Source organism: Triturus cristatus, chromosome 6, assembly GCF_964204655.1.
Source record: "Triturus cristatus chromosome 6, aTriCri1.1, whole genome shotgun sequence".
In the NCBI taxonomy this organism is placed as follows: Eukaryota; Metazoa; Chordata; class Amphibia; order Caudata; family Salamandridae; genus Triturus; species Triturus cristatus.
Genome location: NC_140589.1, coordinates 728,787,055 through 728,807,227, shown reverse-complemented (window position 1 = coordinate 728,807,227; position 20,173 = coordinate 728,787,055). Strand labels below are relative to the sequence as shown.

Sequence of the window (20,173 nt, the reverse complement as noted above, 5' to 3'; positions counted from 1 at the left end):
AATGCTTCTCTGGACCCAGGAGGGTGGTAGGGTAAAAGTCTGTCAAATAAGTAATGGCTACTTAGCTCGAATTTAAAAATTATGAACTAACAAAGTTGTACATTAGGGAGAGTGTTTAAAACGGTTTTAAAATGGTCTCTGTAGATTATAGCGAGCCCTCCATACTTTGTAATTGGGCGATTACGTCTAAAGATCTTAAAACCTGTTGGTAGTGCTAATAGTAACTCTGGGTTAGATGTTATATCTGCTCAGGTCTCAGTGACAAAGGCCAGGTCAAGGTTCTGCGTCTCCATAAACTCCACGAACTCTATTACATTTTTAACAAGTGATCTGGCATTTAGAAGTGTGCCACGACAATTAGTGTCTGGTTTTTTGAGGGGCACATCCATTGTTTTGGTGAGACTGAGTGTTTTACTGTGAAAGTTAGTAAGGGAGAATTTGCAAGCCGGATTTTTGGGATTCTGGTCGCAGCGTCGGGGGTCCAGTCTTGGAACCCCACAGGTCTTATCTGTAGAATTGATTGAGAGCAAGGTGTCCCTTGAATAGCCGATGATTCCCTTGACTTCTGTGGTCAAACTGGCAGGGGGCTGACGCTGAGCACGGACAGGCACAGACGATCTTGCAGTTAGCGCCCGCTGCATGGCCGCGCCGAGAGGCCGGCTTTATAACCCGGAATCAGGTGTCTAGGGGGGGCGTGGTCTAGAGTGCTCCTCAGCGCATGTTAAAAATTTAAAAGTGAGGGCAAAGTAAAAGCAGACTGGGGTCCAGCAACCCCCGCCGAGTCTCACAGGTTCCCTTGTTGAGACAAAGGTACTGGTAAAGAAAATCGAAACTGAATGAAATGGACAAACAGTAAAACATACATAAAAACCGCTCTTCCAAGATGGCAGTGATAAAACTGAGCATTGCGGGAGCCAGGCACTTCCCAGTGCCCTCTAGTACTACAAGGAAAAGAGAGCCGATTTCAGGGAACCAGGAGAAACAGTAAAACAGATAAAAACCGCCCTTCCAACTGGGGGTTACAAAGCCAGTTAAAGTGCAGGAACAATGATCCCAAGCCTGATTTCCCTGGATGCTCATGATCCAGTAAAGCCAGTAAAGTTAACAAGGGATGGAACAACTTTTGGCAGGTGCCACATGTACTGCAGAATATGAATCATATTTTGTTTAGGAACAAACTTTATATGAACCATATATTAACTCAGTTTTGCCTGTGACTGTCTTGGTCCACAAAGTTCAAAGTTGCTCATTATGTAGCTAAATAGTTTAACGTTGCTTAAACACAAGTACATAACACAATTACAGTAAAACACTGAAGACCAAGAAGGTTCTCCATAACCAACACTGACCTTGAAAAGCATTGGAAACACAAGTATTAGCAAAGCCAATAGGTCTCACCTATGTGAGGCATAGGATTTGTCAATGTTTTTAACTATGTTGTACAGCACAGGTGCTGGGGTGCACTATGGCTGAAAGCTAAAAAAACAAAAAAAAAAAACGCTGGCCGCATCATAGCTCTTTTTTTATGTGGATGCGTGGGAGGGCTTTAGCCATGTTGTACAGCAGCGCGGCTGCATCAAGGACTGCTGTTGGGGCAACATGAACAACGGAAGGTTCAACAAACAGAGCGAGGGCGGGTGGGGGACTCAACAAAAAAAATACGTACAACAGAGGGTCAGCAGGTGGAAGGAACACTGGGGGAGAGGGAAGACATGAAGGAGCCAGCTAAAAAAGACACACTCTGGTAGAGTGCATAAACACAAAGAAAAAAGAAGCACCTAAAACAATGAGCAGTGGAAGGACACAAGTAATCCGTTTATGCATCAGGGGAGGGACAAACACACATAGGTAGAAAGCCTACTGCAGCCGATCAATAAGAAGCAAGAAATAAGAATGATAATGAAGTAAACCAATGTTAAGCAGAAGGTGGACTGTAAGCCAAACAATATGCCAAACAAGAGACAGCACGTATTCTTAGGCAAGACCTAAAAAAAGACAAGCATCCAGACAATTAGAGTGCTTCCCCAACGCCCACAGGGCCTTAGAATACTCTGTGATATTTTTGCTTCATTCATGAAACTACCCTGCACTTCCAAGTAAAATCTATTGGGACACATATGGTTACGCAGCGGATATATTTTCTTGATTAAAAATTGTATAGCATGCACAGTGTGAATGTGCTGTTAGTTCAGTACACTTACAGTCAGGTCATTGCAATGTTTAAATGTTCTCTCAGGAAAGATATGGTTTACAAACTAACGTACCTTTTTCCTTTCTTGAAGAGGCAGCTATACTTTGGGTAGTCATACAGTTCGGTCATTCGTTCTTTGAACAATCCTTGAACCGGGCACTGCTCCAGAAATGGCTTTGTAAGTTTGTTCTGGGCTTCCACAAATGCCTACAACGGAAAGAGAGTCTTTGAGGGATTTGGTGAAAGAATAAAGCTGCAACAGAGCTTTGTATCCGCGTTCAAAGCAAAACGTCCAAACATCAACAGGATAGTAGAAATGTTCTCTTTTATAATAGATTTGAGCACAAATTGTAGATGCAGCGAGCTTTATATTAGTTTGTGATGGTAAGAGTGACATTGTAGGGCCGAGAAATAGATTTGGGAAGTAATATGGACTTAGAAAGGATGATTCATGGGGGCACACTTGTCTGTCTATTTGAGTGCAAACATGCTGACTCAATTTCTTTAATGCACTGTCTGGGTCCTGGTTTAAACCTGCCTAGTTGGCTTTCTATATGCGAAACAGAGAGGTGTAAGAGTAAAAGGCCGAGCTTCATGTACATGTTAGTGAGAGAAGCCAGTGTAAATCCTCCCAATCTAATCAACTATGATGGCCAGCAGTGTCTAAAGCATCACTTAGGAACATGGTCTTCTAAAGACTAGGGGCATTCATCTCTCTGTGCAAGAGCTTTGCAGACACTGCAAAATGTGTGCACTCCTGTGGCAAGAGGATGTAAGAGAGCAAGGAGTGTGCAGACAGAACCATGGAGAAAATGTGGGGTGACAGTATGAGTCTAGGAGAGTGGGGACTGAGACTGAAGTGTTATGTTATGATAGAGGTGTCCGTCTATGCCACAATCGGACTATAAATGTTGTCTAGCTTATAGAACTCGTGTGATTATATGAACACGAGAAGGGCTCACAGTATCATGGCGACCATCCCAGCCCCACACTAGCTTATTACATATCTAATTTCATACTTCAACACCCTGCCATATCATGATAGTAAAGGTAATGTACTACGGCAAGGCCCCCAATGAACGGCATTGCCTTATCTTTCGTTTATGAATATCATGGTGTACCTCACTGTTGGTATGTTTTTTTCAACAAGCATATTCCAGGCGTACAAGATACCCACTTTAAACGCCCGATATCTGCTCAGTTAGGGTTCTCTGGGAAGGCAGATGTATATAAAGTTGTCAGATTGTGAGTAGGCAATGTAATGTGCATGGTGATTTTTTTTTTCTAAGTATTTTTATTGCCATTTTTAAATATTTATCATATACATTAAAAGTCAAACAGCATCACGGATAGAATGACATTTCTCAAAGGTGGCTGCAACACATTGCGGCAGTGTACTGCGCGATGCTTTATAATAAAGTCAGATCAATGGCTCAGGCACAGATCGTATAGCCTATGTGCATACAAAGTTGCGCTCCAGTCATTGTCCATCTAGGAACAGCCGTCTACACGTTATGGCCTAAGCTCTTAGTACATGTTACACCAGTAATCATTCCCTATAAGTGACATGTGAGGATTCCCACCAGCGGTCCCGGGTGTGAATATAACATACATATTTATTAGAATAATACTTCCTTTACTAATAAAACAATCCCAATTAAGGAAAAGGAAAGGAAATAATAACAGCATAACCAACAAAGGAGTGAATAGGACTTGTGTAGATTGGTGAACCAGTCTTCGTTAACATGGCCTGTGCCTTAGGGGGAGCATACCGTAGTACAACCTTTTAGGGGAGTCGGAAGGGCCCCCAATCCTTGTCAACGCTACCACACCAGGGTCAAGGGGTTGCCTTGATCCTTACCCCACAGTCGATGGTTTATGTCACAATCTCATGTGAACACCCCTGCAACTCCTTTAGTCACAACTCTTGCAGTTAAATAATCCTCTTTCTACATTACACTTACTAATAATGTTCAGGATTTAATCCGGTAGGGCTCAAACCCATAATCCTGAGTGGGCGATGTCTACCTTCCATAGAGCATCATGCTAAGGCCTTGTAGTGATTGGAGCAGGAGCTAGGTTTTGGCCAATTAGGGACCTCCTGGAAGGGGCATGACTGATCCAAAAGTAAGGATCAGAGTCGTAAGCATGTGCTTCATGTGGACAAATGCCACTTGACACGGCAACCTCATGCCCTACATCAGGACTGAATTACAGACTGCTACACTATTCTCAGTTCCAGCCTTCATTTTAAGATACTGACTTACTACTCTTCTATTTTTTGTTCTCCATTGGCTCCTCAAATATGCAGGTGCTGATTTGAGGGCGTTGGGCTTGCACAATAAACCAGCCTAGGTCAAAGCCACTAACCAACCCTACAACAGTTCTGATCAGTCAACAAAACACTGCTTCCCATTCAGGGATCCAGTGGCAGTAGACTGCTGTATGTGTGAGCTCAACCACCTCACCTCTTTTAACTTTATCCATCAGAACGTGTCTAGTGCAGGCTAAGTAGTTCACTGCTTCAAAAGGCTAATTCATTCTGTAGTGTGCACTATATGCATGTTAAGAAGCAAAGAAGGATAACTTGCACTTGCAATGCAGCGCATAAAGTGCCAAAAAGCTCCTTATCCAGGAACTAAATATTTATGTGCATCAGTTACATGAGGAAGAGTGTGACCAACCACTGAGGCATATTTGACATGAGACAGGTCTATGATCCTGTCTCTGTTTAGGAGATCAGAGTGCCAGCCCTAGCGAAGAATGATGTGGTTACTGGAAGGGGAGTTTATCTAACTGATCTTATATTCTGTAAAGGTTTACTGCTGATAGACAGCTGTGCAGAACTTTCCTTGTTCAGCTGAAAGGAAGCACCCCCCCCCCCAACAAAGCCTAGCCCTATCCTCGCCTAGTATGTCTATTAGAGATACTTAGAGTTGCCTTATCCACTTCTACCGCCTCAGCAAATATTTCCTGCAACCAATTAACTTGAGACTCTCCCATCGTTATGTGCTTTATCCCTCCAACGTCCCTTTCACAATTTGCTCTCCCTAATCTTTTTTTATTGTTTGACCGGATAATACAATGCATCCAAAAATGTAAGTCCTAATAAAATCAATAAAATCATAAAAGCAAAAATTATTAAAAAGAAACCTAAAAGCATCATCATACACAGCCTTTACAATAATAAGCACTAAAACTACCACCCTGGTTTAATAATTTAGATCTTATAATCCAAGCTGCGTGCAAACACTTGGAGATAACTAAGACCACATTCAATCTAGTGTTGAATTTGCTAATTCATAAAGCATTGGTTCAACAGCCGAAGGCCTTCAATCAATCTCGTTTGGAGACCAATCAATCAGGCTCCATAAAGCTTTTTACTCTGGGGTTCTTATGCAGGCATCTGTACAAGGATTCACGGTCTCTCTCCAGTCGCACATCCCACTCTCCCTCCCCCATCTCTATATTCTTCTACCACCAATTGTTTCTCAGCACTTTCTGACTGACCCCCAGCTATAAATTCTTCCTGCAACAGCATTATTCATCCTAACTCACTGCGTATCCCAGTTAGGTCCAAGCTTACATCTATATAGGAGGAGTTGCTTGCCATGAACAGAACGTGTGGGATGTGCATATGAGAAAGAGAGAGAAAGAGAGAGAAAGAGAGAGAAAGAGAGAGAAAGAGAGAGAAAGAGAGAGAAAGAGAGAGAAAGAGAGAGAAAGAGAGAGAAAGAGATAAGAGATAGAGATAAGAGATAGAGATATCTCTGGGTATGTACTTTTTGGTCTAGAACTGTAGTATTATGAGCAGTGGTGCTCAAATGTGCATTATGTTGTACATTGAGGGATTAAGTGTGTGATGCTATAGGCAGTGGTGCACAAATGTGCACAAATGTTGTACATTGGGAAGTATTATGAAGTTCTTACTTTTGGCTTTGACATGCTCTCATGTCATCTTGAATTCTGACTCTGTCTTGCTTGAGCTTTTTGCGCGCACAGGCAGACCCACAGAGTGCTCAAGTTGTTTCGATTATTCACGTTCAAGTTTGCTTTGCTTTTGGAAAGGAGATTGTTGAATGTACCGCAAGAGGCTTTCGTAAGCTTCGCTAAGATAAAGGCTGGAACATGTGAGAATGCAGAGGGAACATGGGAACTCCTTTTGCCTTTGGAATGCTTACATGGAAGGTGGCCAATTCCAGTAAGCTTCCTTGGCGCAGAGGGAAGGTCTCTCGGAACCTTCTAGTGTTTTGAGAGTATAAAGCAGGGGCTTGTTGACTTATAGTAGACCGGGATTGTTTGAGCCTGAATGGTGGACGCCATCTTCAGTGCAGCAGTTCCCGGTTTTGCTGACTCTCTTGTACCCGGCAGTGTATCCCCCAGTCTGGCATGGGCCAGGATTAAGTTTGCAGCCGGTGATGCATCTTGTTTTTGATTAGTGCCATTGTGATGCGTGGCTTTTTGCATGCATATTCAGTTTCCAGTGGCTATAACAGTCATTGTGATGCGTGACGGACAGTGTGCACCTTCAGTCTCCAGTGGCTATAATCATCTGAGGTGTTTTCTTTGAGTATTGACTTTGTGATGTGTGAGTGAGTCAGAGTGCACAACCAAAGTAATCATTTGATGTATTTAGTGTATATATCTTTCTGATTTCTTGCAGGACGTCCAGTATAACTTGCTTATTCTTGTGTTTACTTTTTAACCATGCATTTAACAGTTGCATTTGTCAAGTGTGTTATTATTGCTTGTATATATATATATATATATATATATATATATATATATATATATATATATATATATTCACTGAAAAAACCATAGGTTTCAGGGGTGTTATAGTTAGCTGGACTTTTCACTTGTACAAAACCATTGAAATTCCCCCGTTATAGTTAGTTCAGCTAACTATAACTCGCGCGCCCGCAATGCACTGCTGATGACATCACATATTACATCACTCATGACATGGTCAGTGACATCACTCATGACATCACTGATGACATCTCAAATGACATCACTGATGACATCACTGATGACATCATCCAGTGAATGTGTGTTTTTCTGAAAATTAAATATGTTTTATATATGTATATCTCAAGGTCGATGGAAGAATAAATGGGTATATAAGTGTCTAAATGGATGATTTGTTTTTGAAAAATTGATTGTGTAACTGACTGATTAAGTGTATCATAGTGAATACATGGCTTAGTGAGTAATGTTTAAATATGTAAATATCTGTATCAGTCTCTCACTTTGTGTATAAGTGGCTGCATGGGTTGGTGAGTAGCTACATTGGTGTCTATATAGGTTATTAGTTGGTTTTTTGAGTATCAGTCTGAGTGTCTGCATGGTTCGGTGGGGGGTATTACGTAGTGCATAGGTGCATGAATGAGTGACTCACTGTTTGTATGTGTTGAACACAGCATGTGTGCAGGACTGTATGGGTCGATGAGTGTGTGTATGGGTGTGTTAGTGAGTGAATGCCTGTCTCAATAGTGTCTTTATGAGTAACTACATATGTTTTAAACTAGTATATGTGACTATTGGTGTATATATGTGAGTATATGTGAGAGTGAGAGATTGAAAGAGTTCCTGTATGAATAAGTATGTGTTTCTATAAGTGATTGTTTAAAAGACTAAGTATGTGTAAGTTTCCGTAGAAGTAAGTATGGTGGTGTGTGTATAACTGTATATGCAAGTAAATGTATGTTTGATTCTTTATTAGCATGAGTGACTATGTGTGTGAGTAACTCTATGGATGAGTGGCATTGTGTAACAGGATGTATAGGTGTATGAGTACATATGATGAGTGAGTACATGTATGAGTGACTGTATAGGACTGTTGGTGAATGAGTGGATGTGTATGTGGATCTTAGAATTACTGAAGAGGTTGTTGTAACTGGTATTGGTATGTCCATTGTTTTGAAAATTTTAGTCTCTATTTTTGAATGTGTGTATCAAAGGTTATATTAGGGTGAGAGGAGGTCTGCCACTCTATCACAAGGATGATGTCATCAGTGATGTCATCAGTGATGTCATTTGAGATGTCATCAGTGATGTCATGAGTGATGTCACTGACCATGTCATGAGTGATGTAATATGTGACGTCATCAGCAGTGCATTGCGGGCGCGCGAGTTATAGTTAGCTGAACTAACTATAACGGGGGAATTTCAATGGTTTTGTACAAGTGAAAAGTCCAGCTAACTATAACACCCCTGAAACCTATGGTTTTTTCAGTGAATTTCTGAGGTTTTTTAAATGCTAATTCCTAACTATAACGTGCCTGAAACCTATGGTTTTTTCTGTGAATTTCAAAGGTTTTTTAAATGCTAATTTCTAACTATGCCTACAGAGATAGGACATGTGAAGAAAGAAGAAAAAATGCACAGAAAGAAACAAAAGAAGTGCAGAAAGAAGCAACAGAAGTCCTCAAATACGAAGATAAGTGCAGGAAGAAGGATAACGTGCAGAAAGAACAAAAAGAAGAGCAGAAAGAAGCCTTGTTGCAAAATCATCCTGTACCCTCAACTTTTTCAGACGGATACTGGTGGTAACTGAGTCTGACTAACCAGTCCTAGAGCCAGTGCTATGTTAAAAGACACTTAGAATACAGTGAAAACACCTACATACACTAGGGAACATTATGCGTTGGGGTCCCCCTGTGATTAGCATGACCTCCTCTGTAAGCCCCTAGTGTATAATACGGCATGGGGATTAAAACCACCTCTTAAAACAGGCCACACGGCGTTTTTGCACACGTTAACTCAGGCCCCGTCCCCTCCCTTCACCACTGTGTAAACACGCCCTGTGTCCATTTTTAGTTGGGAGATTAAGTTCATTTGAATCCTGAGGGTCCCTAGGGTCCAACTAGCCCACTAGGTACCTCCAGTAAGTGCCACAGAGCTGCGTTGCAGAGAGGTGTAAAAAGTGGCACGGCCTGGACCACCTCTCTGCAATGCAGCTCAGTGGCGCTTACTGGAAGCACTTGGTGGGCTAGTTAGCCCCCAGGGGCCCTCAGTATTGAAGGGAAATTATATCCCCAATTTAAAACATGCCATAGTGCGTGTTTGCACACGTCACCTCAGGCCCCGTCCCCTCCCTTCACCACTGTGTAAACGCGCCCTGTGGCTGTTCTAAGTTGAGAGATTAAGTCCCCCTGAATCCTAAGGGTCCCTAGGGTCAAACTAGACCACTAGGTACCTCCAGTAAGCGCCACAGAGCTGCGTTGCAGAGAGGTGTAAAAAGGGTCTTGGCCTCAGAACACCTGGCTGCAGCGCAGCTCCCTGGCGCATACTGGAGATGCCTGTTGGGGGCGCGTTTGCAGAGTGCTGCACGGAGGGGGCATGGCCTCCGGCACGATGCCAGTCTTTTATTTATTTTAGTTTTTTAAGAAGGGGGGCTGTTTGGTTCCCCTTCTTATTCTAATTTATTGGCCCTGATGACCCCATAACCCAGGGCCAGTCTCCTAATTATATTTTTTTGACCCCAATCCCCAGGGCCGGCCACTGTTTTTTATTATTTTTAAAAAATATATATTTATAGACACACCTAGGACATGCTGGACAAACCGTACGTACCTATCACCATGACGATTTGCGTGATATTCATTAAAAGGCGACTATGCATGCAATGAATCCACGTGGAATGTATTTACACCACTAGTGAAGCTCTGACATGTCTGATGCCCTACCGTGCCTAATCCTGGTAGACACCCTTGTCGTTTATTTATACAAACATGGGTAGCTATTGACGGGCACATTTAATACACATGCACACCAAGCCATTCAAAGGGGATTCGACAAAAATTCGACCAAAACTATGCAAGAAACCCCCCTCACGGTTAATAAAACACACATCCACTGCCGGATGTGTAATACTTTTTATTTTACTCTCTGGAAAGGGGACGAACATCACTTGAGAGTCACAGCGTGCTCCTGACAGAGCCCAATGCTGTGTTACACCCACCATTGCCTGCCGAGTGCCACACACCTCTGTGTTGTATTCCACTAGCTAGTGCATATGCTATGACACTCTCTAGCCCATGTGCACTGTAACACCACCCCGTGAATATGTCATGCCACACTTGTCTTCGCACGGGTTATATTGCCCCATCTAACGTGCCTTTCTCGATGCCTATGTTATAACGCACAGTGCTATGCCATACATATTACAATCTGGGATCCATATATTTGTCACAGTGCATATGCAACGTTACACTCCCCAGCACATATTTTATATTACAACTTTAGAGACTAGTTAGGTTACACAACACTGCCCTGTGCATATTACACTCCAAGGCGCATATCGCATAGCACGCGCTAGTGCCTGTGCTATCTCGCGCTCTCCAATGAATCTGTCATTGCGCACAATGTATTGCATATTATATTTCACGCCCGGTTCATCTTATATCACACTTTTTGGTGCATAGTTTATACCATACACTATATTTAGTTTTCATTTTCAATCGTGCTCTCAGGACTATGTTCTATATAACACTGTGTTCACCTACCCTTTTCACGGGCATTACATTTTGCGATAGGGGCTGGAGGGTCAGGGGGTGTTTCTGCCAAGTGAGCCCGGAGTCACAGTCACAAACGTCCTCTTCTTCCTGAATAAAAGTGAGATTATGCTGCATACTTGTTCATATTTTAAGTAGTTCGCACAGACACAATGTTTTAAAAACAATAAAGTTCCTAATACCCGCCTTCTCTGAACAGTTAGCTTGCTGCCCCATCCCCTTCCTCCCTATCCTCTGTTGTGTGAATCCATGGACTAGCCTCCTCCCTCCTGCCATGCATGGTCTGATGTGCTGCCACTGCCCTCAATTTAGTATGATGTACCAGTCCACTCCTCCTGCCCTCCATTGCCCAATTCTATGCCCCATCATTGACCTCCTGCTTAAACTCTGTGCTTAGCTTGCTGCCCCTATTCTCCTTCCCCCTGCCCTCCGATGTCTTTGTGCTTGCCCCTGCTCCATCCTTTTTGCCCACCATGTCCCATGGACCTGCCACTCCTATCTACTCTGAGTGTTCTGTTGAGCTGCCACTCCCCTCCCACCTGCCTAGCATTGTCAGATGACTGTAACCTGTCCCTGCCACCTCCACCCTGCCTGTCCACATGCCATGCCCCTATCCTCTTCCTCCTGTCCTACATGGTCCATTGTACTGCCACACCCTTCTGCCCTCCCTGGTCTGTTGTGCTGCAACTGCTCCTCCTGCCTGCCCCGTGTGGTCTGTTGTGAGGTCCCTTCCCCTGAACTTTCTTGTCTGTGCACAGGTCCTGACCCTCCCTTCTATCCTCCATTGTCCTTTGTGCATGCCCCTCCACCCTCCTTCTTGCCCATCATAGCCATTGTGCTGCCACTAACCCTCCCACTTGCCATGCATGGTCTTCTGTGCTGCCATGGTCCCTCCCACCTTCCCTGTGTGGTCAGTTAGCTGCCCCTGACCCCCTCCCACCTTCCCTCCATGGTCTGTGTGTATGCCATCACAGTCTCACTGTTGCTCTTCATGGTGTGTCTTGCTTCTAGTGCCCATCCTGCCTGACCTCCATGGCTATCTTGCTGCTCCTGCCCTGCCCCCTTGCCCCCAGCCCTACTCCCTCCCTCCTGGCTTGTCTGTTCCATTGTAATGCCCCTGATCCGTCCCTCCTGCCCTTTATGGTCTGTTATGCTGCAGCTTTCTCTCCTGTCTGTCCATTATGGTCAGCTAGCTACCATTGCCTCTTGCCCCTCTGTTCTCTGTTGTCCATGTGCATGGTCCTGTCCCCTCCCTCTTGCTTTCTATGGATTGTTGTGCTGCACTCCCGTCCTGCATGCCCTGTGTGGTGTATTGTGCTGCTGCAAACCCTGATGCCTGCCCTGCAGGGTCAGTTTGGTGCACCTCTCCATGTCCCTCCTGTCCTTTGTTATCCAAGTCCATGTCCCTATCCCATTTCCTTCCATGATCCAATATACCATACTTGCGAACATTTTGAACTTGGTAAGAGGGAGATTTTGAAAAAAAACTGGGGTATTGATTTTCCCCTTTGAGTTACATTGAAAAAGAGGATATTGTAGACAGGAGACAGATCAAATAAAGCCCATTTGAGCTTAAAAACATTGGACGTTTCCTGGCTGAATCGGGTCTGTTGGCATGTATGGTTGTACTACCATTGCCTCTTCCTTCTGCCCACAATGGTCTATTACATTGCCACAGCCTTGAAGGAGGGTAGATTTTGTATCACAGGGGGCCCCTGGCCCGTTCTGTCCACACCTGAAGTATGAGACCCTTGTCCTTGCCCTGCCAGCTGCATTTGTAGGCCGTATTAAATTGACCAGCGGGTCCGGTGTTGCTATATAATTATCCTGAGACATCCTTACCACTCAGCCAGCATAAAACCCCTGTGTAGGCCCTTCTATTCAATATGTAGGCCTCTTTGTTAAATTGACCATAGCTCTGCAATTTTAGTGTATAGCAGTCTGAAGGCAGGTCTGCGAGGCCTTCTGATCCAAACTAGTAGTCCCCACCCTACCCGAGTGCTCCGTGCTCGGTATCAAAGTTCAACATCCCCCTGAAGCTGTCGACATACAGTAGGCTGCATCCTGGACTGGTACTTGCTTCCTGGGCAGGTTTCCCGCTTTTAAGGAAGTGGCAACCGCAGAGCGTCAAGTTAGGAGAACTGAGGAGATTTTATACATAAATATATTGAATTCCCGTACAATACCCATTATTTTCTGCTTGCTCTATGGAACTTACGATAAGCGATTGGCCTGAGAGACTGACCTTTTCACCCAGTCCATTGTCAGCATTAAGTGGGTAAATGACGAAATGTCTGGTAAAATCTGCAGACGAAGCTTTTGGGTAGCATACGTAGGTAGATGTAGCGTGCAAAGGAGCCCACAAAATGATATAAAAAGGGAGCACCCACAGATATCGACGGACTACCTCGCCGTCTGTATGTAGGTTAACAGGCAGTGCAGGTTTTCCCCAAGAGCTGGGAGCTCTTGTCTTCCTTTGCTTAAAATGTCTTGCTCTGCTTTGCTTGAAGTATCTTATTCTATTTTACCTATATGAAATGTCATGTTATGTTTAACCATTGTTCTCTTTACTTTTGCATTTAAAAGATTTTGTATTGTAATTGCAGGAATGCTTGCTCTAAGAGTAAACGTGAGTGTTCCTAGGTAACATTTTCCTTGGTGTAACTTGTTTCTCATGATGCATTTATAGATGTGTTTTCTCTCTCTCTCTGTCAGTACAATAATTGAGATACAGAGAATATTATGACAGCTGTATGATTATCTGGATTCTGTATTTTGTACTTTATGTCTCTATTCTGCGGTTTCTTTGAAGTTGCATCTTCTCATTAAACTGCCATTGTATTCTGCCTCCAATTCCATGTCTCATATGTCTGTTTTCTTCATTTTTGGAGCAAGCGTTCCTAGGCACCCCGGCTCAAATTAAGGTGCCCCTTTTGTCCCTGACTCACTCTCCTGCTCAGTTCTGTGGTGGCTCCCGGGGATCTGGGGACCGCCCCTAGCTTCCTTGACCCGTAATAGATCTTCCCTCCAACAGCCTCTCTTGCAAGTCCTGTATTGTTGGTTTGTTGCCCCTGCCCCCCTTTCCACTGCCCTCCATAGTCTGTTGTGCTTCCACGGCCCTTCCTGCCTGCTCAGTGTGGTTAAATTGTTGCCTTTGCACCCTCCTACCTGCCTTCGATTTTCAGAGTCCGTGCCCCTGGCCTCTGCCTCTCAACAGTATCCTAATGAACAACTAGATTGCTAACATTCTATATTTATTACAAAAGTGTGGAACGCCTGACATCATCTTGATGTAATCAAAACTGTAATACCTAGAGCATTTCCTTTAGAAATTACATATATGAGAGGGTCTTATTGGCATCAAAATTATGGTTAGTGCTCTAAAAGACTAAAATAAGGACATATTTTCTGAGTTTTCAAATAGCGACAAAGCACTTTTAAATTATTTGTTATCTTTATGTTTTTTTATCCAGTTGACCACTTGATTAAATGTTGCACTTAGGGGAGAGGATGTGGTGTTACTTCCAGAACTGCAGACTTTGCAACTGGGGAACCAGGTTGAAGTTTCTGCTTCAGCTCGACATTCTGTGATTCTGGTCAAATCACTTAGTCTCCCCATGTCTACAACCAAAATGAATTTGTTCTTGTGTGATGTAACCAATGCTCATGTAAAGCACTCCAATACCTGACAAGTCTGCACTATATAACACTGCAAAAACACAAAATAATAAGTGTTTTGCACACTTCTGTCATTGGGCTATATTTGGGCTACATCTGGTTGATTTTGGGCTACATTTGGGCTCTTTTGTCTCCGGTGGCCATCTTGGGAGATTTATTTGTTATGAAGTTTCCTAATTTCCTCATGTACTGCAGTCTCCTCAGTAGGAAATGCTTTCAGTTTTTTACTTTGATTCCATCATGAAGGTATTCAGATATGTCACACATTTGCCATAAATTCTGAATGTTAGCACTCTAGTTGCTCATTAGATCACTGTAGTAAAACTACTCCACCATGGAAGTCTGCTCCTGGTATTAAAAGTGCATGTTTCAGTCTGCATGTCAGAATTTTTTAATGAAATAGAAGAGGATTTGAGAAGTCACTCAAAATGTGCCCTCATTTTCTTTCTTCAGCATTAATCATAATTTCTATGGCAAAATGAACCTCCTCATTGTGTTCCTTTTTAAATTAAATGTTTTAAGTGTTACCAGTTTATTCCAATCAAGATGGTTTCAGGTGTGCCATACTTTTGTCATAATGAAGACAGTAAGCGCTCTAGTTGTTTTTAAGAACATTCTGGGACATTCTGTCATTGGTCTATACTTGGGCTACATCTGGGTGATATTTGGGCTACATTTGGGCTCTTTTGTCTCTGGTGGCCATCTTGGGAGACTTATTTGTTATGAAGTTTCCTAATTTCCTCATTTACTGCAGTCTCCTCAGTAGGAAATACTTTCAGTTTTTTACTTTGATTCCATCAAGAAGGCATTCAGATGTGTCACACATTTGCCATAAATTCAGAATGTTAGCACTCTTTTTGCTCATTAGATCACTGTAGTAAAGCTACTGCTCACCAGGGAAAACTGCTGCTGGTATTGAAAGTGCATGTTTCAGTCTGCATGTCAGAATTTTTTAATGAAATAGAAGAGGATTTGAGAAGTCACTCAAAATGTGCCCTAATTTTTCTTTCTGCAGCACTAATCATACTTTTTATGGAAAAATGAACCCCCTCATTTTGTTCCTTTTTAAATTAAATGTTTTAAGAGTTACCACTTTAATCCAAGCAAGATGGCTTCAGGTGTGCCATACGTTTATCATAAGTAGGACTGTTAGCGCTCTAGTAGTTCTTTGGAACACTCTGGGAAGCTGCAGTAGAACACAAAGGAATCAACTGACAGTCTCTGCCCTTGTTGGATGTACATGTTTTACTGAGAATGTCAGACTTCATTCTCACATGACTGAGAAAGATAATGTGAATTTACAGAAAATAAGCTCTCAGTTTAGCCTATAGATCACCTTCCAAACCTCTGTGGTAAAAGCATGAGAAATGTTTTTTCTCTCAATCATGATATCCCAGCAGAAGGCTTTTTCACATGGTGAAATCACCTTAGAACATACCACAATTCCTAAAATGAGTATGGTACCATCAACAAATGATTTATAATGTAACTAAAGTCTTAAAACCTTCTATTAACTGCAATGCTTTTTAATGAGGTGCTATCATGTATATTGGTCCCAAGATGGCTGCCAACACTTCTTGGATGAAGTGCTGACAGCCAATCAGATCTCAGGATGAGATGTGTGGTTAGGCTCCGCCCACATATATATATGCTTTTAAATGCTATTTACTCAGGAAATACTGAACAGATTTACACCAGACCTGCAAAAGGCACTTCCTTGACCTTATGGCTACCTCTCTGCCAAATTTCAAGTAATTCTGTTCAGCCGTTCGGGCTGTAGCTGTGTCTAAAGGTCCTATGGAAAAATGCGTGGGAAAAACGCGTTTTGGGACCCCCCTTTTATCTCAGCCCCCGCTTGACGAATCCCCCCGAGACTTTCAGGGTAGGAGCGGAGCGTAGCGCCCCACCTATTTTGAAAAATTCGCAAGGATTCGTCGACCGGCGCAAAAGTTATTCAAAATAGAATGCTGCGGATTTCCTATGGAAACAGGGTCCTAACTATAACTACCTACTGGCGACCGCCAGTAGGTAATATATATATATATATATATATATATATATCTCTATATACATTTGAATGTTGTTCATTTGATATGTGGGAAAGCCTTTCTCTTAGAGAGCATTGCATTAAAAAAAAACGCAAAGCCTTATTCTGAGAACAGTCTTTGATGTGTCTCATTTTATAAAGTGAAATACCTCTCCAGGGGTGTGGTGTTGTTTGTACTGCTTCGTCGTGTTTGAGCCACAGTGTGGTATTCTGTATTATCTGGGAGGGCGAAGCAAGACAGGGTGGTACCAGCTATCAACATTTAGACACACAATTGAAATCTAGCCAGACCCTTTGGGGATCTGGTCTTTCAAAGGAGCCCCTCCCTGAAATTCCTTCGCCTTTTTGTTTTCCATTGATTTAATTACGTATTATTTATTCCTTTGTTATTGTCATTTACAATCACATCTGTAACTGTATTTCACCGAATGCCATTCTGAGAATTTCTGTTTGTACATCTATGTTCCTGTTTTTCTTGAAAAGTCAATAAATATTATCTAAAATAAAAAAAGAGCGCCTCCCTAATCATAGAGTGCAATACTACTTCCCTTAGTTGACTCTCCCCTCTCTCCATCACATGTAATCTGCTTAGTGCCCCCCCACTCACCAAACATACAAAAAAAGTACAGTTGTGCCACAAAAAGAGAATGTGCAGAAATATATGGGCATCAAAATGGTTTCTAATGTAGAGCAAATATGCAGCTTACCTTTGTTTGTTCACTATCTGGGTCTTCAAGCCACTTGTAAGGATCTGCGATTTTACAACCATGGTAGTCTTCAATCTGCAAAACAAACTCAGCATTATTTTCAAATCTAAAAATGTAGCAGTTCTCTCAGACTGAATGAAAAATAAAAATGTTGTCACTGGGAACAGTCAGCTGCATGGAACAGTGATGAAGTAAAACTGCCCTCCACTTGTCTCAAGTCATTCACTTTTTTGCGTTACATGAAAGCCTTGTCAAATAGTTATGAATCACACACTATCAAACACAACTTCCTCTAAGCTAAGCAGATGGAGAAGGCTAGCACCAGACAAGAAACTGTTGTCATATGTGGTGCATGTAATCATATAAAATAGGCTATTTATTTTATCTGCCTACGTGGGAAGGAAAGAAAAGGAGGAGCAGGTCAGTGTCATGGAGGAGAATGAATGGCACATTCTGTGATACTCTGAGTGAAGGGGGTTGGGGGTAAGTTGCCCCACTCTGCCAGCACTTGATAAGAAGATGTGTGGGAGAGAAGATTTGAGATAAGCCTGGGCTGGGGAGAGGGAAATATGCTTAAGCACAAGTCGATGAGACTCAAAGAAAAGGCACAAACACACAGATGAGGCAAAGAGATGAACATAAAGAACATACTGTACTGAGAGGCACAGAGAAATAGGAGGCATACATGGGGCGTAGAGACACTGCACCATTCTTTATATGACAGCAATATGCTAGAAAGGCTGAGGCAGATCGGTGTTCAGGGGACGGCACTGGAGTGGATTGCCTCCTAACTCCACGACCGTGGCAAACAAGTCCTTCTCCACCCGTACATCTCCTCTATGAAACAGCTCAGATGCGGAGTTCCCCAAGGCTCATCCTTGAGCCCGCTGCTTTTTAATATCTACATGACTGACCTCATTGCTAGGAGAGGGGTTAAGGTGATATCCTACACGGAGGACACCCAGCTGGTGTTCTCCTTTAAAGACCACTCTGCTACAGCTTTCGATTCTTTTAAAGTCTGTCTCAAAGACATAGCAGGCTGGATGAACGGAAACTGCTTAAAACTTAATGCAGATAAAACGGAGGTCATATTTTTTAATCTAACTTCCCCTGCCTGCAAGCCTATGGTGGACTGGGTAACTCGGTGCCCCACCTGTTCCTAAGGACTTGGTCAAAAACCTGGGAGTCATGTGGGACAAAGATGGACCCTTTCGGCTCAAATCTGGCAAGTCTCGGCTACCTGTTTTGGAAGATGAGAACCATCAGAACATTTCTGGACTTCCTACTGGAAGAAAGCTGAAGGACCATGGTTCATGCTCTTGTAACCTCTCACCTCGACTACGCAAACGTCCTTTACCTGGGCTTGCCTGGGTTCCTGATCAAAAGGATGCAAATGCTGCACAACGCAGTAGCTAGACTTATCCACAAGGTCCCATTACGCAAGCACATCTCCCCACACCTCAGACAGCTCCATTGGCTCCCAGTTGCCAGGAGGATTGAATACAAGGCCTTGACGATTGCCTTTCGCGCCTACCATGGCAGGGGCCCTGGCTACCTGAGGAAGAGACTTCGCCCACACCGCCAAGAGCGGTCATTAAGATCCATCCCCCATCACTACTTTACCGTCCCCTGCTTTTCCAAAGCCAGGCCGGGGGGGGGAGAGTTTTATCGGTAGGGATTGCCAAACTGTGGAATGACCTGCCTACTCACTTACGTATGCTGAACTTGGCACAGGATTTCAGAAAGAAGCTGAAAACCCGGCTCTCTAAGCAACGGGATTAACTACTCAGCTCTTCTACTTTGCTGTCTTCTGCGTTAGCACCGGGACACCTCTTCTGAGGTGGCTGTGCACTCTATAAATGCCCTTTATTATTATTTGATACAAATTTAAAGAACTCCATAGCAATAGCCGGATGCACTTTAGCACCACTGAAGCTGAAACTCCAGGGATAACTCTCAGCCAACAGTGGTTTTCGAATTAACTAAACATCATAGGGTGCAAAATCTGCATGTTAGAAACAGCTTGTAGATGGTCCAAACCGCCAATTCTGTTCGTGAAACTCACATCACTAAGGAAAAACTACAATCAATCAATTTTGAGTTTGGACAGATTTTAACAAACGCAACTAGACCAATTTTAAACTCCTGATAGAATGATGTTCCAATTTATTCACTTCAAAATCTCTCTGTCTCCCAATTCAGCTTTACCCCCTATGGCTGGTACCACCAAACCAATAACTCTCAAAACGCTGACCACATAGGACTGGGCTAGGGATAACTTTAGAAAAACGTGCTTTCACTGAGCTATCTAACTACATCAACTAGGAGAAACTCCTCACTAATCATCAATCTGGTTTCAAAGTAGGAGATGGCAATGCAATGGCCACACTAAAAATCCTTCTTGATGTCCAATGCTTGATGGGAATAACTCGTGCCTCCAAGTAGTTCTGGACCTCACAGCAATGTTTCACACAAAGGACCATGGGTTCCTCCTCTCTCTCTTTTTGAACACCATTTCAGAATCTGTGCGTCCATTCTAAAATGGCTTTCTTCCTTCTTATACAATGTATCTCAATCAGTGAAGATTGAAGGAAAGATTACAGAACCTGCCACTATATCTTGTCTGGCTCCACAAGCCCCCTTTTAGCACCAATTCTATTCAAACTTTATATGGAACCATTTGGCAATGGGTGCACAGGAACGAGAGGTTGCAATCCACCTATAAGTCAACAACACCCAAATATTCTTTAAAACTTCTTCTGTCCACCACATACTCTCAGTTCTATACTTAGACACATACAAGTCTGGGTAGCTGAAAGCTTCCTCAAACTCAACCCATAAAAGACTTATTTCGCTCAACTGCAATACAGTCTTGATCTACCCCTTATAAAAAAGATGGTTCTTTAGTTTTATTTAGCCTACGCTAGGGCAGCAGTTCTTAACCTGTGGTCTAGGGACCCCTGGGGGTCCAAGAAGCCTACTAAGGGGGTCTGCAACTTCTTAGAAAATGAAATAAAATGAACAGATAAAT

General features: G+C 43.0%; 1 protein-coding gene across 2 annotated transcripts in view; it reads right to left on the bottom strand.

Annotated features, from left to right (window-relative positions):
- Positions 1-20,173, bottom strand: part of PREP (prolyl endopeptidase) — a 692,721-nt gene that overhangs the window by 604,491 nt on the left and 68,057 nt on the right. For both annotated transcript variants that reach the window (XM_085611249.1, XM_085611250.1), the window contains exons 2-3: positions 17,143-17,217; positions 2,265-2,398 (exon numbers count right to left, since the gene is read on the bottom strand). In XM_085611249.1, coding sequence (XP_085467375.1) covers positions 2,265-2,398; positions 17,143-17,217 — 209 coding nt within the window. The remainder of the gene's footprint in view (positions 1-2,264; positions 2,399-17,142; positions 17,218-20,173) is intronic.